This window comes from Alternaria atra (genome assembly GCF_907166805.1).
Source record: "Alternaria atra isolate CS162 genome assembly, contig: 25, whole genome shotgun sequence".
Classification (NCBI taxonomy): domain Eukaryota; kingdom Fungi; phylum Ascomycota; class Dothideomycetes; order Pleosporales; family Pleosporaceae; genus Alternaria; species Alternaria atra.
Window position 1 is genome coordinate 3,808,988 of NW_025091323.1, and position 27,189 is coordinate 3,836,176.

Below are 27,189 nucleotides of genomic sequence, written 5' to 3' on the forward strand. Positions count from 1 at the left end.
TCCTTAAACGCCATGCTGTTATCCCAGCCACTCCTGTACGCCAGCTACCACAAACTACACTACTTCACTATTCCCTCCTCTTGAGACTGGTATACCCAAAACTATCAGCCTACGGGCCCTGTACCTTATTGTCACCCTTGATCACATCGGCATAGGTCGGTGGCGGCCCTTCAGGCTGGCTCGAGCTACCCTCGCCGCCTTGCGGTGCAGTCACAGGCGCAGGCGAAGTGCCCTTTGCAGCCTTCTGTCCCTTTGGCTGCGCAAAGCTGTTTGTCACGCCACTCTGCTGTCCGGGGAACTGTCCGTTGCTCGGCTGGCTACCCACAGTGCCGTAGTTCGCCTGTCGTCCAGCCGGCTGCTCATGTGTGATAACGTAGTATGTAGTTCGGCCGCCGCCTGTTGTGCCATGCTCGCGGTCGGGTACTTGCTGGTATGCATCGTACGGGTCTGGATTCTGCAGGATCACGTACCAGGCGTGCAGGAGGCCTGGCAGGAAACCGAGACAGCAGAGTGCGAGGTTTATAAGGGAGTCGGCGCTGCAGAGTCCTTTCTTAACCCAGACGCCGACGGGTGGGAACTAGTCGACGTGTCAGTACTGGAAGCGGTGGGTCGCAGATGAACAGCTGGTGCTTGCTTCAGCTGTGGGGGGCGTGAACGTACCAGGACGCTCAGGAGCATCAGAAAGCAGTCGGAACCGCACATGATGACGATTATATTCGAAGTAGATTTTGAGATAATCGAGGCGCTGTATGTGCAAGGTTGTAGTTGTTGCGCTGGCGTGGGAGTGTCGCCTGAGCGAGAGGTACAAGTCGCTTGACCAGATGACGCACGTTGTGGCTGAGCTGTGGCGCGTGCAGCCGAGGAACATGGAATACGATATACGAAACATTACGGCAACGCCGGTGCTAGTCAACGTCCAGAGACATGTCTGCAGTTCTAGATTTTTCTAGGTCATTCTTGAGCCACTGATGACATTTTTATCAAGTGGCGAGCTCGTGCAATTCAGCTGTCATTCACAGTACAGCTTTATGTCGATACCACGAAATTTGAGAGCACGAAACATTTGTGTAATTTTGTATATTCCATATCTACGTTGAGATGCACTTACATAGAATCCACCTGCTACGAATACTTTTCCTTCCATACAGAGAAAAGCATGTCTAAACATTCTCCACGCCCCAATCCTGGAAATCATGGCCAGTGAATTTGCACACAAACTTTACGGCACATGTTGGATCGAATAGGTCCATTGGAACCCTTCGAAAACCTCTGCACTCGCTAAATAACGGACAAGGTTCTATAGGTCTCTACAAGTTTGCCAGAGCGGAATAGGCCCTGTTGCTGGTGCCGCTTGATTCTAAGGAGCTAGCATCGAACAGGATGCAGACAAGCAGATACTTACTGCATGCACGACTATAAAATCTTGCTAGATCGCGTAGTCAAAACACGACCTGTAATGGTAAAGCGGAAAATAGGGCCAAATAACAGAGAGACAAGATTTGAAGACATAAAGACCAAGCGTGATAGAAGATGAACGGATGCGGCGACAATATGAGGAAAATAGAGGTTTCAAGGCGATTTAATTCGCCAACTGAGGGACGGTGAAGGTCGAATGAGATTAATATAAATATCGGTGAAGATGACAAGAATGCAGTACGTCTGGAACAGACAATGAAGAGAAAAGGACATGATGTGCAGTCTGTCAAATAAACACAGAGCATTGAATGACGCCATACCCATAAGACACCCATCCAGACAGGCTCATGAAAGCGTATTTTGAGATAGAAAATGGGGCCGCAATCTCTTGCGCCTTTCGATGTAAGAATGTGATGGCAAGACAATAGATAACGGTTTTTGGAACCTCTCGACACATGGACGTGCTAAGATGAATGCATACCCCAGGATCATGGACAAACCATAGTCCGAAGTTAAGGTAGTGGGGAAGCGTGCTCCAAGTCGGTGGATTGGAAGTCGCAGTGATCGATACTGATGTGACGAGAATACTGGGCAGAGAGAACAGCGGGTGTGCCGACGTACTATTTAGCCATTCAACGGCGACTGTGACTAGTAAGAAACTGCAGGGGGATTGGACAATATTGAAAGAAACGGGATAGGCCTTACCTATATGCGGCGTCAACCTGAGAGCGCCTCTTCCGTTTGCTGTGGTCCTCTTGCTGCCGCAAACGCTCATGCTCATGATCGGCATCCTCGTAGCTCCTCTTCCGAGAGATGGAGCTATCGCCTTGACCGAGTGAGGGTGCAGCCGGCGTGTCTTGCTGTGTCCCGCTGTCGAGGTTTTCGGGTTCAAAGTCAGACCCTGCCATTGTATGGTTGCTTCCTTCGGAGGGCGCTGGGCTGCCCCTAGAGCCATCAAGGCCATGGCCACTACGCTGAGGCGCATTCCAAGGATCGTACCGCTGTTCTTCAGGGGGTGGAGGTGGCGGAGGAGGCCTTGAGTTGGCGGAAGAGGACATAGAACCATAGGGCCGAGGAGGCGGAGGTCCATGCCCATTGTTACGGTGCCCTCCAAAAGATTGCGCACGTTGTGGTGGAAGAACAGGCTCGGTAGTCATTGCAGGAGGAGCCAACGATGGCTTCCCTGGAAGCGATGCAGGGGGCTTCGAATCAGAGGCTGACAACGGTAATGAGATCGGCTCATTCGATGGTGGCTTCGGAGTCCCAGTCACACCCAACTTAGCAAGAATGTCTTCCTGGCTTAGCTGTTGAGGAGAAGCTGTCTCAGATTTCATGGCAGTTGGTTTTGCGACTCCATTGTTAGTAGCAAGTGCTTGCTCGAGGTTATCCATGATGTCCCATGTAGCGTCGCGCATCTCTAGATCTTCGTCCTGTCGTGCCTCCTTGTATAATTCGTCTGGACGGTCTCGCTGGGCAATGCAGTCCTCTAATGAGACTAGATTTGATCGCATCTCCTCATCTGTGAACTCGACAAAGACTGGGTCGTCCTTGAGTGTTTCCCACTCATCCGTCTGTCTAACGTTCAAGAAGGCCTCATGCGAGTTGTCAGCTGTGAAGTACATGGACACTGAATCTCCGTTGTCCAGTTTCTCCGGCGTGGGTTTCAGAGCTTCTGCCTCGGCCTCGGCGAAGGTTGAGGGTAATGCACGTGTCACCTGCTTTGCGGGGTGCCAGATAATGACTCCGAGACTCAACGCCGGATCGACAGGTTCATTACTCTTCGGCCATATCGCACCATCGAAGTCGAAATCCCAATCGTCCCAGGCAAGAAATAGTTGTGGCTTCTCGCTCGAACTTTCCTCACTTACAGCACTGGTTGACTGGTTAGATGGTGGAAGAGGATGGGCTGTGTTAAGATGAACAGTCGCTTGAGTTGGCGTGGCATGAGGATCTGGCGCAGGGTGAGCATCGTGGGGTAGTCCGTTGCTTAAGCTGTATTGGTTCGGCTGATAAGATGCTTGCGCATGCTGTTGCGACCACGCTGAATTCTGGCCGTAAACCTGCTGGTTGGGATTAGCAGCTTGATGCTGGGGTTGATAGCCTTGATAGTGGCTCTGAGGTGGTGCATAGGGCTGGTTCAGAGGCTGCGAGTAGCCTGGGTTTGATGGGTAACCTGGTTGTGGCCATTGATAGTTAGGTTGTGCTTGTGGATACGAGGGCTGTGGATAGTTGGAGGCTTGAGGCGGCGGCTGGCCAGAACCTTGGGCAGAATAGTTTTGGTGCGCAGCAGGAGCAGTGTAACCTTGCTGTGGGTAAGTTGGAGGTGCTGCTTGTGCCTGTGAAAATGCTGGCTGCGGCGGTTGATACTGATTGGGAAACTGATTGGAGCCAAAAGGACCCTGAGGCTGCGCCGGTCCACGGTAGCCTGGGGGAGGAGGATACCGGGTAATTATAGGATTTCCCTTTTTCTTTGGCGGCCTATGCATATGTCAGAAGATAGTTTCACGAGCCATCATCTGTAGTTTCGCAATTTTGCAAAATGCCCGGCCAAGCTGGGAGTACGTGGTAAGATAGAAGTGACCTACTGAACATGAGGAGCCCGGTGGGGTGGGCCGGCTGGCGGGTAAGCCGCTCCTGGCTGATATTGTCCGTATCCTGGCTGCTGTCCTGGTTGCTGTCCGTATTGATAGGGTGGGTGCTGGCCATATGGCTGACCGTTGGCATATGATTGTTGCTGGAAAGGCGTCGCACCCGTCACAGGTCCGCTCCACGACATGCCACCTAAAGCAATTTACCTGTTGTGATGCAAAATACGAGCAAGACAATCAAGACCGGACAAGTACTAACGCGACTTGATGAATTGCTCGGAAGTGGTGATGTAGGTTGAACTTGATGTGGACAAGAGATCTCGAGGTGCGAGCCGGCGAGGTGCGCGTCTCAAAATTTGGTCTGGTCGAGCGCACGAGCCAGGACGAAGAGAAGCCCAAGCTCATAGAGGGGTCTTCAATTCAGGAATGCCCTGGTAATGCGTGAAAGTTGACTGTTTGGGGGCGAGACTATGACGATGGGAAAGACGGGATTGAGTTGACGGGAAGAGTGAAACAAGCCAGGCTGATGTGAGGAAAACCCTTGGAAGTTGCTATTGAGAGCACAACAGGATGCAGATGGCGAATAGAGAAGGGTGCAGGGGAGTATCCTCGGAATGTCAGGATCAAAAGTAGACGCGGCAGGAGAAGAGACGTAAGAGGCAGAGGCTTCGAAAGCTTCACCTATATGTGAAGCCTGACAAACCGACGTCGCGTTGAGATGAAGTCTGGAGCGTAGTCACGTTTTGCGCTCGGGCCAAGACCAGCGCGGGATGCTGCCGCAATTCAGACCGACAGCACACATTGCCCCCCATTCCCGTTGCTCGCGTTTGCGCCATCGCCCGTATACCGTCCCTCGATGCGCCCCCGAGGATGATTGTACGATATAGACATCTGTTAGCGACCAGTATAGACTCAATACCCTGAGCTGTGCCGCGGATGCTCCCACTCCCACGCTCACCCCACAAACGCCACCATGCCCGGTCTACCGTGTACGTCAGTTGCCGACGCCGCCTGCGCATTGTGTACATGGCTGTGCTGACAACTTAGCAGCTACCGTAGACCTTGATGAATGTATATCGCGCCTATCAAAGAAGGAACTACTCGCCGAGTCGGTAGTCGAGGCAATATGCGCAAAGACGAAGGAGCTGCTTATGAAGGAGAGCAATGTGGTGCATATCAGAGCGCCTGTTACTGTCGTGGGTGATATCCACGGGCAGTTCTTCGATATGATGGAGATATTCAAGATTGGCGGACCATGTCCCGACACCAACTACCTTTTCCTGGGTATGTTCTGGCTCATTGGCCACGTGCGGCACGCGACCTTGACTCACGACGCTGACAATGTACTAGGTGACTACGTCGATCGTGGTCTTTTCTCAGTCGAAACTATATCACTCCTTGTATGCTTGAAGCTCCGCTATCCGCATCGAGTCCACCTTATACGCGGCAACCATGAATCTCGCGGAGTCACCCAATCTTATGGCTTTTACACCGAATGCTCCCGGAAGTACGGCAATGCGAACGTATGGCACTACTTTACCGACATGTTCGATTTTCTCACTCTATCCGTCGTCATTAACGACCAGATCTTCTGCGTACACGGCGGCCTATCACCGTCGATTCACTCCATCGACCAAATCAAAATCATAGATCGCTTCCGAGAAATACCTCACGAGGGACCCATGGCGGACCTAGTTTGGAGCGACCCCGATCCTGAACGAGACGAGTTCTCGCTCAGCCCGAGGGGCGCAGGCTATACGTTTGGGGCACAAGTAGTCAAGAAGTTCCTGGAGGTCAACTCCATGTCGCATATTCTACGCGCACACCAGCTATGTCAAGAAGGGTACCAAGTTCTCTATGACGACAGGCTCAGCACGGTTTGGAGTGCACCGAACTACTGCTACCGGTGCGGCAACATGGCGAGTGTACTGGAGGTCAGCGATACGGGCGAACGCTTTTTCAACGTCTTCGACGCGAGTCCTGATAACGATGTGCACCGGGCAGAGCAGCAGCAACAGCAAGGAAAGGAGGTCACCACGGAGTACTTCCTATGATACCCAACAAACATGGCGATGCATTACTGGTTCGGCGCGAACCTTGCATTTATCGGCGTTGGCAAGAGGCATGGCGTTCGGACAAGAATATGTTGGTTATATACAATCGAACGTGAAATCGAATCATATAGTGAAGATCATCCGCAATCTTAGCCAGCTGGCCGTAACATGCGTAATTCGTGATGTGCGCTCCCTTTTCAGCATCCCAGATACTTCGTCTCGATCCATCGCGCCTCTTCATCGTTACCCAGTCTTGCAACCACAATCCTGATATCTGGAAATACGCTCAACACCCTGTTGAGCCCAACACGACCTGCAGTATACGTCACAAAGACGATCTTGTTCTCGGGAACGCCATGGTCGACCAGTACCCTGACCGCCATCAGTGCGGCCGCACCTGTAGAGAATTGAGGATCCAGAACTAAGACGAGCCCATGCTCGGCAATGTTCGCAGGAAGGGCCCGGTAATGCAACTCTGGTTCCCCAGTTCTGAAGTTTGTTTGGATTAAGACCCTGCCAGTCCTGCAGTCTGGAATTGTCCGTCGAAGGCCCGTCTCGAATGCACTTCCACCGCGTAGGACTACAACTGCACTGACTTCCGCAACCTTTTTCAGTCCCTGGTACTTGTACTCTTGCGGTGTAGTGACCTCATACGGTGCGAAAGGTAAGAAATCCGCAGCAGTTTCGACCAAAAGCGCCACCATGCGGTCAAAGTAGAACACGAAGTCTTCTCTCGATGTGCTCGGGTTCAGTAGCAGGGTGTGCATTCCCTTGACCTGATTCGTCTGCTTCAGCACGATAGCGTTCCCGCTTAAGGGGTTGTCTTCCGCGATTTTTCCCAGTCGTCTCAGCTCCGTCTGATGTTGTATACTCTTACTCTCTAGTGTCTGCCGAACCTGATTGCTCACCATGGTGATTGCGACCTTGTTCTCAATACCTCTTGGAATGATAAGATCAGCAATTTCCCTTTGTGGCGCAACGTATTTGTAGAAGTTGGGCTTTACGAAAGAGAACCATTGCTTGATGCATCCTTCGATGTCGCGGCCACGTTCTTTTACGTCCCGTACGAGACGTCGCGAGAGACACAGGTCGGCATCGGCTTCCGCAAAAATCTTGAGATCCAAGAGATCAAGCACGCGTGTATCGTGTAGAGCGAAGATGCCTTCCAGAATTATAACATGTGGGGAATAGATCGTTGTCGTCTTAGACAGGCGGGCGTGCTTCTGGAAGGAGTATATTGGGACTTCTGCCACCTTGCCGTTCTTGATGTCTTTCAAGCGCTCGACCAGGATATCGAAGTCTATAGCGTCTGGCGAATCGAAGTCGAATTCGTTCCGGAAAGCCGCTGCAGATTGCTCTGGTGTCAAGGGCTTGTAGAACGAATCCTACATGCAGTGGTCCTTAGCTGATTGGAGCACGTGACCCACTGTGCGAGGCTGGTACGAACCATAGACAGGATGACAACCCATGGCAAGTTCAAAGACGCCACGATAGCCATTGCCAAAGATGTTTTCCCAGATCCCGAGCTGCCAGCTACACCAATAATGCTCGCGTTGCCCCATGGCGGTTCGTAGTGCGTCCTGCGGCCTGCCGAGGCCATGTTTGTGATGTCTTTAGTTTTCCAAGTGAAACCGTACTTCTACTACCTCATATTCTACCAGATCGCACCTTTCGTAGCAAGATTGGAAGATATCGAGTGTATGCAGGGTTCCAGCACAATCGGGTTTGTGCAGCGGGCGGCTCTAGACTTAGTGTCAGGCTTACGTAAGAACGACCCACCGCACTAGTGTCGCCAAGCTCGCAAGTTCAGTCTTTGTCTTCCACGAACCTGAACTCACAAACTTTCTCCCACCACGCACCAAGCTTTGCGTGACTGCCAGCACACTCGACCAACGGTCGGGCAGCTCTATCTTTCGCTGATGGACGTCGGTTGAGGCTTGCTGAGCGCCTCGCTTCACCATGGTAAGCTCCAACGCGCTGCTGTCGCAAGTCTTCCCATCCTCTAACAATCATGCAGAGCTCATCCACTGTTTCTGTGTCGGCGGCTACGCCAACGCAGCATCCTTTCCAGAGGAAGATTGATGACATCAAGCCGTCTAAGACGTAAGTTGCTACCTTTTCGCGTCGCCGCAGCTACTGTCCCCACATGATGATTTCAAAATAAGTTGGGAATCTCTCCGAAACAACGTGTGGAGAACATGTTAACTTGTATCTCTGATCTTGCAGTAGCTTCTGCTTTGCGTACTACACTGTTTGCTACTGGATCGCAAAGCTAACGACTCCGCTACAGAGACATCAACTTCGTCATCATGGACTACCTGGTTAGCGAAGGCTATCCTAGAGCTGCTGAAAAGTTTGCCAAGGAAGCCAACATAAAGCTCCCTCTTGAGGAGGAGTCCATTCAATCCCGCGTAGAAATACGTCGGTCGATCCACGCTGGCGATATTGATACTGCCATCACTAAGATCAATGATCTGAACCCTCAGGTATGCTTTCTCTGCTCACTACTCTCCCATCTTGCAGGATTATATCCAGTTTCATGCACCACGCAGAATCTCTTTGATGATAATCAAACCTTCAGTCCTCAGTATGATTGCAAGCAACTACATCTACTCATATCGCACACCTTTGTCTGGGCTTTGCTAATTCCTGAGTCAGATTTTAGATACAGACCCATCGTTGCACTTTGCACTGTTGCGGCTGCAGCTCATTGAGCTCATCCGCGCATGCACATCATCTTCTACCTCCGACATCACACCCGCGCTTAACTTCGCTTCGTCTCAGCTCGCTCCCCGTGCAGCTACGAACAATGACTTCTTGAGGGACCTCGAGCTTACCATGTCGTTACTTATCTTCCTTCCTGCCGCTCCTGGAACACTACAGAAGGAGCTTAATGAGCTACTTGAACCCTCGCTTCGTCGCAACGTTGCGAGCAAGGTCAATGAGGCAATACTCACCAGTATGGGAGCTCACGGAGAATCCCGTATGAGGAGCCTGGTGCGTCTACGACAGTGGGCAGAAACCAAAGCCCGAGCTGCCCAAAAAGATATCCCTCCCGCGTTACCTCTTGGCCTGCAGGACGCCGATGAGCGGCCAGCTAATGGGAACGGCGAAGCTGCCGACGTTATGGTGCAGTAGAGACGTACCCCTGATGTGCGTCCATATTTTGTTGAAGCATGTACACGCCTTGACTTGTGTTGTAATGTTCCTGATGATTAAAGACTTTGAAGCCTCTCACTTGGCTATGATACCACAATGAACTTTTTGATACCCTTGCCTCTATACTTCGGGTTCTGTGTGTCTTGCCATGACCTTGCATTGCTCTATGCAAATTTTCAGTACTTCCAAGATGGGATGTCGAGCGCTTGTGACGTGAGTTGATCGCCTTGTAGCTCGAGTCTGGCCGTCCAGTTCACCAGACATCACATCGCGCCAGGCATGTAGGCCTAGAGAAAGTCATAAAGGTACTCATGTATGCAACAGGGTTCTCAAGAAGACGTGTGTATAAGAGGGGTCTTCTGCTCTGATGTTGTGAGCACTCCAGATCTTTCCCCTCCTGTCGGCTGTATAGCTAGCTAGCAGCAAGATACGTGTCTACGGCCCTTGGGAATCCTGTGCTTTTTTCACCAGATCTCCAGCCCCGCACTTTCCAACCACCTTAGATCTTGCTCGGAGCTTGCGTTTCTGAGCTCACAGGAAAGCTATCAACGGCCGTCCCTTGCTCCGTAGCCTCCGGCTACTTTCGATAGATGCCAGCGAGCCACTGTCCACAAACTACCCCGCGATTGCGGACGCGCTACAACCATGCTTCTCGGGACCCAGAACCCCCGCATAGTACAACAGGAGCCGCGTGTAGTGGAGCCATTTGGAGGCAATGGTAGGGATCTCTTATTGGCCAGCTAACTTTCTCGACTTCTTCAATTGGGAGATGTAGATGCAAGGCTACATGTGGCTCGACAAGCTTACGCAGAAGACCTGGGAATAGCGTTTGAGTTTGCGCTCGACCGACCCAGTTGGCAGGTTTCGTCAACTCAAATGCGCACTTACGGGGGTTTGCTTCTCACATGAGCTGTTGAATGATGCTGATGGAGGGACCCGATGGAGACGAGGCGCGGTTAAACCGAACTGTGGCCGAGCCTGGAACAGGACGTTACCATTGTCACCTGTGTCTTCAGTTAACATGTCACTCTGACAAGAATAGAATTTCGCCTTGGTATCTTTGCGGCAGCGGCCGTGGACGATGAGTGCTGAGTAACAAGTATCAGGAGATATTCTGTCCAAAGAGGCTGGTTGCCTGACGCCGACCCCACCTAGGCAACACATCCTCCAAATCACCCCTCACGCCACAGCAATCGAGAATTTGTGTCGAACCATGATCCTTGAGCTGATTTACATGCGCTAGAACTAGGCCACTCCAACTTTCCTCTTTCCGGCTTTAGTTTCCACCTTACCACGGATACTCCGCGCTCACGCTATAGTCACTCCCACCCAGCCGATGCATCATGATCCGATCACCATCCAATCCTACTACATGTACCCCTCTAGGGTCCACTGTACATGTGTACTTTGCAGGCATTGACCAATGAAAACGGCCCACCAGCGATCTTCCAACTCCGGCATGTTGAGCAGGAGACTTTGCTTGGCTATGGATGAACGGACGTAGTGCCTGTAGCTTTCTGTAAGGAGGCACGGATACAATCGGACCCTGATGAACTCACAGGTTTGTTCCCGGGTGGGGTCAAATTCTTGACCTTCTCTGTGCCGCAACGAACGAATATATAAACCGTATACCTTCTGCAAGGTTGAACTCATCTACCATCAATCATACCATCGATCTACTACTGCAAACAATTTAGCAACTCCCCAACATCCATTACACACTATCAATATGAGCGAAATTCCCAAGGAGCAATGGGCGCAGGTCATCGAGAAGACCGGCGGACCCGTCGACTACAAGAAGATTCCCGTCCAGAAACCCGGCCCTGATGAGGTTCTCGTCAACATCAAGTACAGTGGTGTGTGCCACACTGATCTTCACGCTGTGAATGGTGACTGGCCATTGGTGAGCATATTTCCTTTTTTCCATCATGACATAATCTGACGGCTTCTAGGCTACCAAACTACCTCTTGTTGGCGGTCACGAAGGTGCTGGTATCGTAGTCGCGCGAGGTGAACTTGTCACAGATGTAGAGATTGGTGACTATGCTGGTAAGTCATCCTTTCATAGCTACACCTGCATATCTTGGGGCTATCTCCAAATGATATACGTTTGAGCACTGCTAATCCATCGTTAGGTGTCAAATGGTTAAACGGTTCCTGCTTGGCTTGTGATTTCTGTCAGCAAGCTGATGAGCCCCTTTGCCCAAAGCCTCTTCTTTCTGGATACACTGTCGACGGCACATTCCAACAATACTGTATCGCCAAAGCTGCCCATATTGCACGCATTCCCAAGGAGTGTGATCTCGCCGCCATTGCTCCAGTTCTGTGTGCTGGTATCACTGTCTACAAGGGTCTGAAAGAGTCGGGCGTCAAGCCCGGCCAATTCGCTGCCATTGTTGGTGCTGGTGGTGGTCTCGGTTCACTCGCCTGCCAGTACGCAAAGGCAATGGGTGTACGAACAATTGCCATCGACACAGGCGATGAGAAGAAGAAGATGTGCACTGGAGAGCTTGGCGCCGAGTCCTTTGTCGATTTCGCTACGAGCAAGAACCTCGTCGCCGACGTACAAAAGGCAACACCCGATGGCCTTGGTCCCCATGTTGTCATCCTTGTCGCCGTCAACGAGAAGCCCTTCCAGCAAGCTGCCGAATATGTTCGCCCACGCGGTTCAGTCATCTGCATTGGCCTCCCGGCTGGCGCCTACCTCAAGGCACCCGTCTTCGAGACTGTCATCAAGATGATTAGGATCCAAGGTTCATACGTCGGTAACCGTAAGGACAGCTCAGAGGCTATTGAGTTCTTCCGCCGTGGCTTGATCAAGGCTCCATACAAGATCGTTGGTCTGTCCGAACTTCAGATGGTCTATGACAAGATGAACAAGGGTGCCATTGCTGGACGCTATGTCCTGGACACATCGAAGTAGGAGATCTTCGATACTGCAGATATGAAACGAATGTAATGTATATAGCAAGATTTTATTATATTAAACAATAGCTCATCATACTCGTGCCTGTGATTCACGCTTGGAGTATTCGCATTTTCGCGAATTGCTAAGAAAAGATGATCATGTGCCTCAATACTCGGCGGGTATCAATACTCGGTGCTCCACTGTCTCTCATAAGGTCACCTTTTCCTTCCGAAATCTATCCTTTTCCTCTCTTCCTAACTGGTGCTATCCAGATTGATCTTTTAGCCCAACCAAACACAATATTCCTCGCTAAGTCTGCCCGGCCTGCTTCACGAATCGCGATACGAGACGTTTTAGGGGCGACAAAATGTTGAGAGCAAGAGTCGCTAAGAGTTCGAGGCCAGCGCTGCTTCCTAAACATCTGCCATCTGGAGTGTGTAGCTATAACAGTCGTCCAGATCCTTGCCCAGAAGATCCACTCGAGCTGTTAGATGTGCAGCATCGCAGATAACAAGCTGGAAGGTACTGGCAGGTTAGACTCTTCGTCCTCGCTGCCCTGCCTAAACTAGCCAAGATGGCGCGACAGTTTAATCCCCACTTGATAACCTTTCTTCAAACGACCCACCTCACCTCCTCGTCCCCACCACACGTACTATCCATGTCCGCCACATATTGCTCAAGTCGGTCCATTATCCACCCAGATTGAATCGAGCCAGCAAACTGTGTACCCTCCTGCCAGCGAATGCACTTACTCGCTGCAATAGAATACTCTATACACCGCGTCTTGGCACTCTCACCGAGCACCACTTTTGTAGATGTCGAGCATTTCCCAGCGGCGTAGGAGAATTGGAGACAGGTTGGTTTGGATTCGCAGAGTAGTTTACATGCCTCGAATGGGCCCGTGTCGTCGGATTCTACATCCATGGATAGGTTGTCCCAGTCATTGACTTCGGCGTAGAGTTCGGGGAGGATGTACTCTTTGAAAACGTCGCGGTGGAGGAGTCGGGTTCTGCCAATTTGCTGGCGGGTCTGCTCGAAGTTCCATAGGTCTTGTATGTTTGTTGGACGCATATGGTGGTAGGTAATGGGCGCGTAACACCAAGGTGTTTTGTCAAGCTTTGAGACGTTGTGGTCGAGTGATGATACTGGATCGCCTTGGAAATGGGGAAAAGCCCAGAATAAGTCTATGTTGACTTCTTTCAGGGCCTGGGCTAGTACCATATCGCCCGCCCAGCTCTTGGTTGTGAATTCGTCATATTCGGCGAGGTTGGCATTTCGTCGTTCAGTTACTTTGCGTATGGCAGCGGAGGACAAAACAAACCCAGATCCGCCGTGAGCGAACACGGTTTGTCCGACGTACATGTGTTTACCGATATACAATGGCTGATCATGGTCGAACTGGCTCAGATATTCGAGCAGATTCTGCCAGACCATATAAGTGTCTGCTTCTATGAACACGAACCACTTCGCATTCGGCCGGTACTTGAGAGCCTTGTCAACCATAGGGAGAAATTTGAAGCGATCAAGTTTCCATGAGGGATTATCCAGCGCTCCGCCTGGTCCACTTCCAAGGTGCGTCGTGTTCTTCAAGCCCTCCCTGCCGTGTGTCCGGAGATGGTCGTTGAGCTTGAACTCTGGTGCTGAAGCCTTGAGCTCGTCGCTGATTCCTTCAAAAACATCATAGACCTGGTGGCCTTGGATCTCCTCCTCCATATCAGAGTAGACAATGTAGTCTGGGACGCAACGAAGTGTTGTTTCGAAGTGAACGGGTAGCTTCTCGAGAGCTTCCGTTGCGCCTGTTCGAAGAACTACCAAGACATCGTTTGCGATTGGTGATTCCCGACATATTGGTGTTTCGGCGCCTTGCGAAATTTGCTGTGCAGAGGGTATTCCAGAGATCGATGTATCGTTGGTGCCTTGTGAATGGACGTCAATCCCGTCACGTCGCGGCAAAAGAAACTTGTAAAGAACGAGAAAGCAGACGGCAACCCCAAGGAGAACCGTGCGTCGACTGCGTCTCCTTAATCCTACCGGAGAAGATTGCCTTCTCGGCACATAATACTGAGCTTTGTCATCCCGGAAATCGCGACGCATCTTGGAAGGAACGTGAAGAATAGAAGGAGAGCGATTTCCAAGGGAAAGAGATGCGAGACACGGCTGACATCTTCAAGTAGCGACGTTCCTCTGATTTGATACATGAGCCAAGTTTCGTGTGGCGTAGTTGGCGGCTGGATGCCTATTCGTACTTCCTTTATCTGGTAGGCAGGCGAGGCGCTTGGGTACGTACCTATAATCGCATATTGCGGCACAGTTCATCCCTGACTCGCCAAACACAGGGGAAAGCGCCACCATCTTGCTGGACTCGACCAATTGGATAAATTCACGGATAGCGCAGTGGGCAGTCGAGTGCAAATGTGCTCGAAATATCTTTTGCATGTGGACATGTTATGCTGAATGTCATGAACCTGATCGACGAACTACTCGTACTCGTTGGGTGGTCTTTGCTCAAACAACGAACGATAAGAAACGGATCCCGTACGCAACGCGTTTGAGAGAATTCCATGGCATTACCAAAATGGGATGTTAGCAACCACATACTGTGATCGTGCATAAAGCTGCGTGTGGTGCAATATAGCAAAAAGGGGTAACGCCATATACACACCTGCCTTATACGGCCATAATCCACTCACATCTCGTCGCTTCGACTGAATAACCCAGTGTGTCAATATGCGAGTGCTTTTTACCAAAATCGGAGGGAGATAGCAGAGTTTCATTTTACTAGCAGTTGTGGCGTACAAAGCCAGCGTTAGGGCTGAGGTGACAGGCGGCCTAACGAGGACTAGTAGACCAAGCTACTTCATCACACCAAATGGAACTTTGCCGAAGCGAATACCGAGTCTCAGACTAATTTTCACGATCCGAGCTATCTGCGAGCGGAAATGTGCATGCACATTGTAGTTAGGAAGGTGGCACGATTGGATATTCATTTGAATATCAGATAGTGTGCAAGCGTGAACAGGGGCCAGATGCTGATAAGTCAAGCACTGAACCATACTTTTCAAACCTAAGGGTACATATATACAAAATTCCCATGTGTACCAACCTATTTCAAAACATCCTTCCCGTGATCTTGTTATTAGGTATCGCAAATATGCTATTCATGACATCGTTAAAAAGATGACTTTCGTCACAGGCAGAGATACACAAAAAAATAATTTTCCAAGCGCCTTGCCTTTTGTGTAGAAATGGCCGTAGAGCAAGACACCAAGTAATACAAATCAAGAAGTCAAACAAAGACTAGGACTGGAAATGGAGGTCGTGCCAAGGATCGTTAGAAGAAATGTTGTCCGCCGTACCCATTCATCGCCGTCAGTGGCGGTTGAAGTAATGTTTGCGGTTGCTGCTGCTGAACTATGTTTGCGGGAACATAGTGGGTCTGGTATGGATGTTGTGGCATGCTGAAGTCTGCCACAAGCAGAGGGTTACCAAAAGCACGTCGTTGTACCGGAGCAGGTGCTACCGAGACTTGCGGCATCTGTTGCTGCACGACGATCTGGGGTTGTTGCTGGTACACAACGTTGCCTTCTTGTATATGACCATTCATTTGCTGCTGCTGTTGTTGTTGTTGTTGTTGTTGTTGTGGAGGCGGCGGAGGCGGTGGTTGTTGCTGTGACTTCTGGTCTTGGTTCTGCGGTGTATCCCAGCCCCACTTCTGCTTCAGCTCTGTGTTGACGAAACCTACACGCCAACCTGTCTCTTGTCTGATCTTGTCGAATATCTGGAGTACCTCTTCTTGCTCGCGTCGGTCTGTGAGCGGTTCGGCTGCAATAGCGAGTGATCGAAGTGCGACGCTAGCTACACCACGGTCCTTGACGTGTGCGCTGATACCGCAGATGAACTTGGAGTTTTGTTCAAGCATAGCCCACATGTCAGGTTCGCTAGGACCTTGTAGTGGGTTGATCTGCGCTAATAAGACAAGGGATGTGTGGTAGAAGAGCCGCGCTATTATCGATGCCCTCTTGATAAGCCAGACTTCGGGGAACGCTGAGCCAGATATCGTCTGCCCAGGATATAGATATGCCATTGGGTGCATGGTTCGCGGTATGTTCTCGTTCCACCGGTCAGTCATGTCTTTTAGCCGAAGCCACTCATTGTGTCGGTCCTGCAAGGTTTGCCTGGCGACGTCCTGGTTTCGCGGTATGGACGCACGGAAGTTGCAGATCCTTGCAACGACATAGAGGATGCGATGTGTCCATAATTCTTCCTTGCCTGACTCAGTCTCCGGTGTAAAGTCCATCTCGATGCCCCATTCGTCTGGGTCCCACGCGACTTGCCAGTTGAAGTGCAAACAACTCAGTATCTCCATGCCGACGTTCAGCCAGAAGCAGGCCGCTCCGATGCCTGTCGACCTAGCATTCCAGCGACATTCCTTGATCAGAGCACGAGCTCCCGCAATATGATTCATGCGTTGTAGCGCACGTTCGCCCATGATTTCGTATACATTCAATATCACCGCGGTGGTCGCACATAGGACGGTGTCGCGGTCGGGGTCCTGCAAAGAGTGCAACAGATCGCGTGTGGCTACATCGTAGTAGTGGAGTGCCTTTTCTTCGCTATACTTGGGGTTGACAAGAGCAAGATGGCGCGCACCGCATGCGAGGAAGGCGTGTAATAGCATAGGTTCGTTAAGCGCATGGAAGGGTAACAAGCGTGAGAAGTGCTTGTGTGCATCCATGCTGTCCATCCAAATACCAATCTCCTCGACGAAAACCTGCATGTATAAGACCTCCTCCTGGCTCTTCAGGTAGTCGCGCGTGGGGAGGGGCCCGGGACTCGCCGAGTGTTCCATCGTGTACGGGGACGGGGTTGGGCCGTTGGAATAACTCGATACTATGAGAGTCAGCATGGATTCCTTGCACGAATGCTTGACTTACTTGAACGCCCATGGTGCTGCTGTGTCTGCTGTTGGTCGAAGTTGTATGTGAGTTGCGCTTGCTGATACGACTCCTGTGCAATGCCCTGTATAGGAGTGATGTGTTGGCGCGACGATGCTGGTGGGCCCATACCAAACCCGTTGTTGCCCATGGGTACCTGTGATTCCGTATCCTCTACTGGATACATTTCCCGTCCGCCTACGTATTCCGAGGCGATAGTCCGTGACTCGTCCATGAAAGCTATTTGGTAGTCGATACCCTGGGGAATCAGGTACGCGTTCCTCTCGCAGGTAGTGTCGAGGAAGTTGAGCTTCTTGCCCCAATTGCACTCGCGCTGAGACTTGAGGCAGTTGCTGCAGGTCGGCTTGGTTTCGTCGCACTTGAGATGGCGCTCTCTACATGTCAAGCAGCCGGTACGTGTTCGCTTGGGTTTGTCGTCTGGTGTCGCATCGCTGGCTCTCTTCCTCGAGGGCAATGGCTTGCTCGTCGGCGAGTCATTGTTGGACGGTGGTGTAGCCGTGTTGGCCATGCTGACGTTTCTTCACCACACGCGGCTCGCGGCTTGTTCAAGTACAGTCGTTGTGCCGTCGGTCGCCGACGCAGGGCGATCACGACCCCGTGACAGGGCGTGCAGTGAACTGAGTACGTTGACCCCTCCACTTCGCCTCTGGTATCCGACAGTCGAGCGCCGTAGGAGTTTGGCAGCTGGGTTGCGACCGGACGCGACGCCGCAATGTAAGATTCGCAGTAAGGCGGTTGCGACAGGGTGTGTTTTGAAGACAATGAAAAAAAACACAAAGATACGGTCTCGTCGTCGTAAGGCGAGTACAGAAGTCTCAAAGTCCGGCGCAGGGATACGGGGTGTTTTTGACGTCGTCTTGTCCGGTGTTGAGCTGCGAAAGAGGGTATCTGCAGGCGTTCGGCCGCAGGTGATATGCAGGAACGCGGAGGTGTCTAGGTTGAGGGGTGGGCCAGAAAAGGCATGGGACAGGATGATGCTTTTGGCGGGACAGAAGCAAACAAGTGTCGAGAGCGAGTCGTGAGAAGAGGTGGAATATTAGATTATACCTGGGCGGGCTGGCGTAAATGCAGGTTATGACGAACGATAGGAGAATGCTCAGGGAGGGTCGCGGGGGCAGGTGTACGCGAGGCCGTGAACCGAGGGGCCTGTAACGTTGACAGCTATACTCTGAAACAAGACATATTCCGGGATTCCGGATATCAGAGTGTGGACATGTGGACAATTATCACGACGATCCTAAGATGGAAGACGGCAGAGGAAGGAGAAATGCGCTGTCGGGGAGAGATCTGGGCCTTGGTATACGCCAGTCCGGGGTGCGACGCCATGATGTGCGCGCCCTCCCAGTAATGATGTGCAAACTGGCTTGGATTCGTTGTGACCTTCGGCGACGTAGCATGGAAACCGCTCTTCCCGTCCCGCGGACCCTCAGTTGCTGTATATCATTTCTGTAGCGAGACGTATTGCCCAGCACGTTAGCATCCTTCGTGGCAGTTTGTGCGAAGAGTTGCGCATTGTGGCGCAGGCGGCAATGTTGACATGAGGGCCCGAGTGGATCACTTGCCCTCAGGTAAGACACCAGAAACTACTGAACAGATACACAAGATTCGCAGACAGATAGCGCCCAGCCGGCTTCCGCAATCTGCATGCTGCATCGCGCCCAAGCAGCTTCAACGCTCCGTGAGATGCTGACTGGCTGCATCATCCCTCGTCTAATCTTGTAGAGTTTTGCGATTAAGCTCAAGACCAGAATAGATCCCTGCACGCCTCGGCAATCTTTGCACCGTCATAGCATCTGGCATCCTTGAACACCTGGCGACGCCTCAGTATCCACTCCAAAGCTGAAAGGAGATGAATCATCTTCCTCTTTACCATTCACCATGGCCATACTCTTCTCCTGCTGCGGCTGTTGAATGAAATGAGCTCACCATTACCAAGCACCATCTGAGAGGGGACAGCCTAGTTCACAATCGTTCCAAGGGCGCATGTACCTGTCGTTCGCGTTCCATAACCGATATTCAACCGCTCATCACTGGCCCCACCATCGCTTCTAGACGATCGTCTCTCGTGCCGGCCTGCCCGAAACTAATACCTCAGCTTGCACATGGCTCTAGAGCGCCAAACCGCCACTCTCCCACCAGCACAGCCCGTCGCTATTCTCCGTGGCCATGCTTCGCATATTCACAGCCTTCTGTTTGTTCGCCAGAACAGCCGTCTGCTGACAGGCGACGCTGATGGTTGGGTCGTCTTTTGGAGTGTTCAGACTAAGCGACCACTCGCAGTCTGGCCAGCCCATCATGGTCCCATTCTAGGATTTGCACAATGGGGAGAAACAAAAATCATCACGTGAGTCATGTTATGACAACCTGCGAGTCACTTTGGGAACTGAACCAGTCTTCATTTCCATAGACTGTTCAACGATTATCTGTCGAGTCCTACTGACTTGACACTCTGTGTATAGACATGGCCGAGACAACAGAATAAGGATCTGGCGATTGGAGCTAGATGATGAGGCAGGGAAACTCTCGTCAATACTGCCCGAAGATGGGAACCGAGAAAACACTCCCAAACCATGGCTTCTCTATTCACTTCCCGTCAACACTCTGAACTTCTGTTCTTTCTCAATGTGCTACCGGCATCCTGCAACATCAACCGCAGAAGACGATTCCATCTTTGTCGCCGTTCCATCAACGGACGACAAAGTGATCGATGTGTACAGCTTCCCAGATGAATTACTCAAGGTCAGGATCCCACGAATACAAAAGGTCGAGACTGGGATGGCCATGGCCTTGAAACTTGTTCGCAATCAAGTCACGCAGAGAATCCTAGTTCTTGCAGGCTATGAAGGTGGTGTTACGGCCGCATTCATGTTGCCAGAAGAACATTTCAACACAGGCGTAGAAACTGCCCAACTCGTATACCTTAGCCAGCCCCATTCCCAGCCTATCCTATCACTGGATGCTTCACCAGACGGTGACTTCTATTACACATCCTCAGCAGACGCTGTAATAGCTAAGCATCGCATACCAGAGTTGCCACGCAATTCCGGTGAAGTTGGCAATAGCTTGGATACGTCTATTTCCGAGCCGTCACCAGGGGTTTTCTCAAAGCAAACTGTCACCCAACCTAAGCCCAAGACCTCCGGACCCAGCGGTCTATCTTCACTGCTTTCGGCCTCAGCACCGCTACCGAAGCTCAAACCGGCTCCGCCAGTCCAAGCGGTGGTCAGCCTACAACCGCCGTACAAAGTAGTGGACACCAAACATGCAGGCCAACAGTCCCTCAGCGTCCGCTCCGACGGTAGGCTCATCGTGACGGGTGGCTGGGACTCCCGCATCCGCATATATAGCACCAAAACACTCAAGGAAGTTGCAGTGCTCAAGTGGCACAAAGAAGGAGTCTACTCAACTGCTTTCGGGGCTATCTTTACACGAGAAGAAGCAGGTCATAGCGACAAGGTTGTCAACAAGCGGCAAAGAGAGCGCGACGAGCAGACGAAACTTAACCACTGGGTTGCTGCTGGAGCCAAGGACGGGAAAGTCAGTTTGTGGGGGGTCTTTTGAGAGGCAGCTGGATAACGACGAAAGTATGTAGTCAAAACGTACTATAGTATTGAGCCCTGCATTAGCAGGAGTCTACCATACAATGGCCAAAGTCGGTGGTCGTGATGGATAGCGAATCGGAGATGATGCACGCCGGCGTGGCTTCCTGTGGGGAAGCCGAGGCATAGCGACCGGGGAAGTGGGTCTCACCTCAAGCTTGACGTTTCGCGCCGTCCATGATGGCACCTCCCAATGGCTTGCCTCGCGATTTTTATAACATCAACCCTTGCATGACTTAATACCACCAACGAATAACGAACACTCGACAAAACCTGCATCCCGCCATCAGTCCGTGAGCGCGTCTTACTCATGCCATTCGCGCTTTTCGCCGCACTCTTTCCTTAAGGAGACGCTCCTTGCTGTCGGCTCGATATTGGCACATTCCCAGCACCATGGCGTCTTCCGATGAGGATCGCAAATCCTCCACCACCCGCCCCTCAAGCCCCGAACAAGCTCCCGATCTCAGCATAACCGCCGACGATAATGTTTACCTGCACGCAGCCGGCTATAACGAATCGCCCGATCGGGGCCTTATACACAGCTTCGCGCGCTTCCGCTCTTCGCCGCTCGACTTCATTCGTGAGGTTTCGCTACACTTTTCAGGCACAGGATGGCGGTCCTTTGACGATCATATTGGGCAGCCAGAGTTCTACTCGGGCTTCAGCGAGGACATGAAGGCGAGGGTGTTGAGCAATCCGATGCTTGTAGCCAAGGTTCGCGAACTGGCAGACAAGCGAGTGGACGTAGAAGCGAAAGAAGGTTTGTTGGGCCAAGAAGCGCAAAATGGGGGCGGTGTTGGCGAGAAAGACAACAAGGCTAAGAGGAAGGTGCAGATTGAGGAATCGCTTATGCAGGTCAGCGAGGGCTGGACAGATTCGATGATCTGCAAGATGGAGAGCAAGGGGTTCATAAGAGGCGCATACTATTTTGCGACACAACTCTTGACAAGAGCATACCATCAGGGCGTCCACGTTTCGAGCGAGGAAGTGCTACGGTTACGTGCTGTTGCCGAGAAGGCAGCGAAAGACAAACACTCCATCATCTTCCTCCCATGTCACCGCTCGCACGTCGACTACGTCTCCCTACAAATCATCTGCTATCGGCTCGGGCTAGCTCTACCAACCGTGGTCGCTGGCGATAACTTGAACATTCCAGTCCTCGGGTCCTTCTTACAACATGCGGGTGCAATGTGGATACGAAGAAGCTTTGGAGACGATCAGCTGTACATCACGCTAGTCCAATCGTACATAGATACTTTGCTGCAATGCGGATACAACCTGGAGTGCTTCGTGGAAGGTGGGAGGAGTCGCACAGGCAAGCTTCTGCCCCCCAAGTTTGGCATACTCAGCTACATGCTGGACAGTGTCGCAAGTGGCAGGGTGGAAGATGCCATCATCTGTCCGGTTTCGACTCAGTATGACAAGGTCATTGAGGTTGAGTAAGCTCTTCAAGCACTTTCAATGCCATCTGAGAAATACTGACATGTCCCAGCTCATATATCAGCGAACTTCTCGGCCAACCCAAACCCAAGGAGAACCTGATGGACTTCCTCTCCGCCTCCTCCGTCCTCTCTCTCAAACTCGGCCGCGTAGACGTTCGTTTCCACGAACCTTGGTCGCTCAAATCATTCATCAACCAACAACGCGAACGCTTCTCAAAACTACCCCAACAACTTGATACCAAAGAGGATCGACTTCGCCTCCTCCGTACTTTGGGCTACAAAGTCTTGTCAGAGATCAACGACGTCTCAGTTGTGATGCCCACCGCTCTTGTTGGTACCGTACTCCTAACATTAAGAGGTCGTGGCGTAGGTAAATCCGAGCTCATCCGCCGCGTCGAGTGGCTCAGCGACCGTGTTCGTGCCCAGGGTGGTCGTGTAGCACACTTTGGCAATCTCCCCACCAGCGTTGTCGTCGACCGCGCTTTAGAAGTTCTGGGACCTGGTCTCGTGGGCTTGGTCCCCGGATTACCAGAGGATACATTTTACGCCGTCGACAGATTCCAACTCTCCTTCTACAGAAACATGACCATCCATCTCTTCATTTTGCAAAGTCTAGTCAGTGCAGCATTGTACACACATGTCAAGCAGGGTGGCGGCCCGGAGCACCAGCGCATGTCGTACGGCGATCTCCGCGCGCAGGTACACTTCCTCTCGCAACTCTTCAGGGGAGAGTTCATCTTCCCCACCGAAGGCCTGGATACAAACCTGGCCAAGACTCTTGACGGACTAGAAAAGGATGGCGTAATAACAATGTCACGATCGAAAACCGAACTCGGCGAAGAGACTGTTGATTTCATCGAGCTTTCTCCTGCTGAGCGGACACAAGGACGTGAGAATTATGACTTCTACTGTTTCCTCATCTGGCCATTTATCGAAGCCGCGTGGCTCGGTGCCATCAGTCTGATGATGCTTACACCGCCCGTCTCCCCCACCACTACATCTACTACACCTACATCTCCATCCTCATCACCCTGGCTCGACCTCAAGAAGGTTCAAGATCGCGCTCAACTACTCGGTAAAACCCTCTACCACCAAGGCGACCTCTCCTATTTCGAAGCCGTAAACAAAGAAACGCTGAAGAATGCTTACACACGCTTCCAAGAAGAAGGCATGGTTCTCGTTACGAAGTCCAAGGACAAGACTCCTGCCACTATCACATTGGCGGAGGAATGGACTCCGCAAAGAGGGTCTAACGGTGATATCATTGCGGACGGTCCGTTGTGGCGCTTCGCTGAGCGGATTAGTGCTTCGAGAAGGGAGGGTAAGAATAGGCGCGATGGAGCAACGGTGCAAACGAGGGTTTTGGCGCTGGCGGATCTGGTTGGTGAGAAGCTTTGGGATGATGCCGTGTTTGATAGAAGGGAGCTAGATAGCGAGGATGTAGGAGTTGTGGAAGGGAAGGCGAAGAGCATGAGGAAGAGAGGAAACATGGCGCGACTTTAGGTCCCGTTACACGGCTGGCTACTTGCAGTTTCGTGTTTCGACATGTGCCATCATGTAACAACTGGTAGTGTCGTCTCAGACCCCATCATATGATTTTAATCCAGCTGAAAGTATAATTCGCCGATGCCAGAGTCGGAGCACTCATCTCTACTGCTACCACATAATCACATAATGAGACTACCATGATATAAATGGCCAACCTCTACAAACTTGGCAACCTGTACATATGCCTACACAGCTACATATAATCGCTCGACGATCCGGTCATTCCACCGTATCCTGCAAATTCATGTCCACAACGACATCGCCATGTGCATCCTATACGCTCAGCATAACGGATGTGATATCGAAGAAAACAGACACGGAACTTTCACCGAGCATGACAGACTATGTTACAAGCCCAACTGTAGCCTTGAGAAAAAAAAATGATTGACCAAAGAACAAATCAAAGAGGTAAGAAAGTGCAAGGAATTCAAGCTACCGTTGAACTATCGCAGAGTTCCCAATGCAAACGGCAATATGATAAAGCCGTCGTGTGTTACATGCCAGACAAAGTATGGCGTGGATATGGAAAAGGAAACCTTTGAGAAATTAGAAACGTGAGTAGAATGAGGACGTAGATAGAAAGGAAGTAAAGAAGGGAAGTAAAGAAGGGAAGTAAAGAAGGGAAGTAAAGAAGGGAAGTAAAGAAGGGAAGTAAAGAAGGGAAGCAAAGAAGGCGGGAATGAGAAGCAGGAATTCGATCGACAGGACCGTGGTCATTAGGTGGAACATAGCCGGTGTTCAAGTTGTATCCAGATTTATTTCTTTATTAGTAGAGCATGCGTGGTCTTTGGTCGTTAGCAGTGTATTACAGCTCTGTATCCCATAGAACTAAAGCCTACTTGATGAGGTTCCCTCTTTCATCGTCGTCAGTCTCCTCCTCACTATCTGTTTCGTACTCGCTCTCCTCCTCTGTCTCTTCTTCCTCATCCGTTTCCTCCTCACTGCCACTCTCCTCCTCTTCTTCTTCTTCAGCAAGCCAGTCATCCAATGTCTTCTCTTTCTGCGGTGCCTTGCTCGCCGCGCCAAGACTGGAATCTCCACCCATGCCATTCAGACTTCGTGGACTCAGCATGCTGTCAGGTGTCATCCTGCTGCTACCACCAGCTGCAGCATCTAACCTTTCTGCTGCAGACATGTTCTTCGCAGTCTCGTATGCCGACACGTAGGTTGAAGAAGAATTTGAGACAGCCTCGTCGCGTAGAGCTGGATCTGGTTCATCACCCTCCTTGACCCAGCGGGGTAGATCTTCGTAGCCCCGTAGACCGCCAACACCGCCTTCGTCGCCGATGACGAGACTAGCGCTGCCGAGCACGTAGCCTTTCCTTGTTTCACTTGGACTGGGAATGTGTGGTACCGGTTTTGGTGCGAGAAGTAGGAGCGACGCAAGTTGTGTTGATGTTGGTGTTGCCAGCAGCGCCTTGTAGACGCGGGCACGGTCGCGGAGATCGTACGAGGTGTCGTATCTCACGAGTAGGAGCACATAGTTGTATAATGCTTCGATGATGTGTGGCTTCTCCTCCTGAGGCTCCTCATTTTGTGGAGTGGACTCAAGACGCTCATCTCTAAAGCCGCCTTGCTCTTCCTGAAAATCATCCATGAGCGACGGGCTCGGTTTGGGCTCTTCTACTTTTAGCTCCGGAGGCGGGTTTGCGGCCAAGTGATGTACATAGACCTTCGCTGCTAACAGTACGATCTGAAGCTTTGCTGGCTCGGCTTCATCCGCGAAGCCTTTCACAAGGATCCGTAAGACATCAGCGGCGATGTTGTTCTCGGAATCGATTCCAGCAAACTCTCCGACCAGCCATATGATGCTCGCTCGTGCTTGGGGGCTTGTTGCTGCATCCAAGTGTTTCGCTAACCGGACTACAGTGGTTCGGTGAGCGTTCGGGTCTCGTTGAATCAGATGTCGGATGACTTCTAGCGACTCAGCAACCAGGTGGGTGTCGGCGGATCCAATGTGCTTTAGCAATAGCTTCAGACATCTTGCTGAGGTCTGTGGGCTTGTCGCAGGACTTTGCGAACAGCGTCCAATTGCGCGCACTGACTCCTTGACCAGTGCAGGATCCAGACTGCCAGAATGCGAGAAATGGCTCAGCTCGGCTAGGATCAGACTCTGTAGTCTCAATTGTGCGTGAGGAAATATCAGAGTAAGCAGTTCTAACTTGAGTTGCCAGATGTGTGGCGCGTCTGTTGATCGGACCAGGAAATGGGTGTAGTACTTGACAAACGGTTCCGGATGTGTCAGGCAGACCTGCACGATGTTGTACAGTGCTATATGCTGGATGTCACCTGCAGATCTCAAGAGAGATACTAGCGGTCCAATGGCCTGGGTCAGGTACTCCGGGGTGCCGAGATACAGGTATGTTCTTGCTACTGCTATCACCACAGCCGCATTTCGAGATTGCAGAAGCGATTGGCAACCCTTCAGTAGCAGTTCAAGGTCCGGATCTAGTACTGCAATCTCTTCCATGTCTTGTTCCTGTTCCTGTTGCTCCTCGTCTGACTCGCTTTCTGAGTCGTAGAAGCCTTTTGTCGACTGCTTGGGTTTGCTGTTGGTACTGGCCCCAGCTGCCTTCTTGACTCTCCTCGTCCGACGCGGAAAGCACTTCCTTGCATATATCATCATGAGTCGTAATGTAGCCAACTGCCCCCACTCGTCCATATCGACTAGCTTTCGTACCAGTGAGCGATAGTGCGGGTGTATAAGATCCAGACGGTCCGGACATAGCTCCAGGAAAGACGATACAGCTGCACCAGTCACAAAGTACTGTTTATCACCCAGTAATGTGGAAAGGTATTCTAGCAATTGCGGTTCGGTGTTTGGATCCAACCTATAGCACTTTGGTATTGCTAGAGCTGCTGCCCTCCTCACATATGCCGACATATCTCCCGAACCGCGCTTGATGCCCAAGCTCACAATCTGGCTGATGACAGGCACCCTTATACTGGACATGACGCGTAGAGCAAGCGCGCGAAGCTGAGGATTCGTATCCGTAAGCGACTTCTGTATCGTATTGATGGAGAGGAGCGCGGTATCCGGTTCGTGTTCGGCATGTTGAAGGAGGTAGATGTAGACAAGCTTTTTGACCTGGAGAGACGGTGACGCGACGTTCTTGATTACGTGAGAGAAGAAGGGTAGAGTTTGCGATGGAGGCTGTCGGTAGGACATCTAGATGCGCTATAGTCAGTTACTACACGTTCCACAGCATCCAATGGGCTGATGATCTGAGAAGCTCGAGACCATGGCGGGGGGCTTCCTACAGTGACGACTCTGCGCAGACCTTCCAGTACGTCGCGCTCTGTTCTGCTGTCAAGAAGCTTCTTGAGCTGGCCCGAAGGCAGCTCCTTGGTAGGGGCTCGGCGGACATTGCTGGCATCGCGGGCGGCTTCGAGGGTGAGATCGCGTGCTGCGGAGAGAGACCAGTGAGCGAAGTTCGAGGGATGCATGACAGCGGCACCAAGCAATTACATGTCCAAAAGGCCAACAGGCCAGATGAGGGAGGCAGAAAGTATGCAGTAT

General features: G+C 51.6%; 11 protein-coding genes across 11 annotated transcripts; 5 read left to right on the forward strand and 6 right to left on the reverse strand.

The window, feature by feature from the left end:
• Window positions 1–109: 109 nt before the first annotated feature.
• ALTATR162_LOCUS6342 (uncharacterized protein) lies at window positions 110–702 on the reverse strand (the record flags this gene model as incomplete). Its single annotated transcript, XM_043313963.1, has 2 exons — window positions 110–577; window positions 661–702. The coding sequence occupies 2 exons, from the start codon at window positions 700–702 to the stop codon at window positions 110–112; spliced, it is 510 nt and encodes a 169-aa protein (XP_043169898.1).
• Window positions 703–2,117: 1,415 nt separating this feature from the next.
• On the reverse strand, window positions 2,118–4,192 carry ALTATR162_LOCUS6343 (uncharacterized protein; the record flags this gene model as incomplete). Its single annotated transcript, XM_043313964.1, has 2 exons — window positions 2,118–3,894; window positions 4,002–4,192. The coding sequence occupies 2 exons, from the start codon at window positions 4,190–4,192 to the stop codon at window positions 2,118–2,120; spliced, it is 1,968 nt and encodes a 655-aa protein (XP_043169899.1).
• Window positions 4,193–4,977: 785 nt separating this feature from the next.
• Window positions 4,978–6,058, forward strand: ALTATR162_LOCUS6344 (uncharacterized protein; the record flags this gene model as incomplete). Its single annotated transcript, XM_043313965.1, has 3 exons — window positions 4,978–4,993; window positions 5,055–5,288; window positions 5,355–6,058. The coding sequence occupies 3 exons, from the start codon at window positions 4,978–4,980 to the stop codon at window positions 6,056–6,058; spliced, it is 954 nt and encodes a 317-aa protein (XP_043169900.1).
• A 197-nt stretch (window positions 6,059–6,255) lies between these two features.
• On the reverse strand, window positions 6,256–7,658 carry ALTATR162_LOCUS6345 (uncharacterized protein; the record flags this gene model as incomplete). Its single annotated transcript, XM_043313966.1, has 2 exons — window positions 6,256–7,443; window positions 7,506–7,658. 2 exons carry the CDS (start codon window positions 7,656–7,658, stop codon window positions 6,256–6,258), a joined length of 1,341 nt encoding a protein of 446 aa, XP_043169901.1.
• A 359-nt stretch (window positions 7,659–8,017) lies between these two features.
• On the forward strand, window positions 8,018–9,196 carry ALTATR162_LOCUS6346 (uncharacterized protein; the record flags this gene model as incomplete). The annotated part of the gene is made up of 4 exons (XM_043313967.1): window positions 8,018–8,020; window positions 8,076–8,161; window positions 8,349–8,544; window positions 8,717–9,196. The coding sequence occupies 4 exons, from the start codon at window positions 8,018–8,020 to the stop codon at window positions 9,194–9,196; spliced, it is 765 nt and encodes a 254-aa protein (XP_043169902.1).
• A 1,750-nt stretch (window positions 9,197–10,946) lies between these two features.
• ALTATR162_LOCUS6347 (uncharacterized protein) lies at window positions 10,947–12,140 on the forward strand (the record flags this gene model as incomplete). Its single annotated transcript, XM_043313968.1, has 3 exons — window positions 10,947–11,120; window positions 11,170–11,266; window positions 11,353–12,140. 3 exons carry the CDS (start codon window positions 10,947–10,949, stop codon window positions 12,138–12,140), a joined length of 1,059 nt encoding a protein of 352 aa, XP_043169903.1.
• Window positions 12,141–12,737: 597 nt separating this feature from the next.
• On the reverse strand, window positions 12,738–14,219 carry ALTATR162_LOCUS6348 (uncharacterized protein; the record flags this gene model as incomplete). The annotated part of the gene is made up of 1 exon (XM_043313969.1): window positions 12,738–14,219. The coding sequence occupies one exon, from the start codon at window positions 14,217–14,219 to the stop codon at window positions 12,738–12,740; it is 1,482 nt and encodes a 493-aa protein (XP_043169904.1).
• A 1,237-nt stretch (window positions 14,220–15,456) lies between these two features.
• Window positions 15,457–17,588, reverse strand: ALTATR162_LOCUS6349 (uncharacterized protein; the record flags this gene model as incomplete). Its single annotated transcript, XM_043313970.1, has 2 exons — window positions 15,457–17,015; window positions 17,060–17,588. 2 exons carry the CDS (start codon window positions 17,586–17,588, stop codon window positions 15,457–15,459), a joined length of 2,088 nt encoding a protein of 695 aa, XP_043169905.1.
• A 2,114-nt stretch (window positions 17,589–19,702) lies between these two features.
• ALTATR162_LOCUS6350 (uncharacterized protein) lies at window positions 19,703–20,641 on the forward strand (the record flags this gene model as incomplete). The annotated part of the gene is made up of 1 exon (XM_043313971.1): window positions 19,703–20,641. One exon carries the CDS (start codon window positions 19,703–19,705, stop codon window positions 20,639–20,641), a length of 939 nt encoding a protein of 312 aa, XP_043169906.1.
• Window positions 20,642–21,072: 431 nt separating this feature from the next.
• Window positions 21,073–23,624, forward strand: ALTATR162_LOCUS6351 (uncharacterized protein; the record flags this gene model as incomplete). The annotated part of the gene is made up of 2 exons (XM_043313972.1): window positions 21,073–22,118; window positions 22,172–23,624. 2 exons carry the CDS (start codon window positions 21,073–21,075, stop codon window positions 23,622–23,624), a joined length of 2,499 nt encoding a protein of 832 aa, XP_043169907.1.
• Window positions 23,625–24,504: 880 nt separating this feature from the next.
• ALTATR162_LOCUS6352 (uncharacterized protein) lies at window positions 24,505–27,116 on the reverse strand (the record flags this gene model as incomplete). The annotated part of the gene is made up of 2 exons (XM_043313973.1): window positions 24,505–26,838; window positions 26,931–27,116. The coding sequence occupies 2 exons, from the start codon at window positions 27,114–27,116 to the stop codon at window positions 24,505–24,507; spliced, it is 2,520 nt and encodes an 839-aa protein (XP_043169908.1).
• Between the last annotated feature and the right edge of the window lie 73 nt (window positions 27,117–27,189).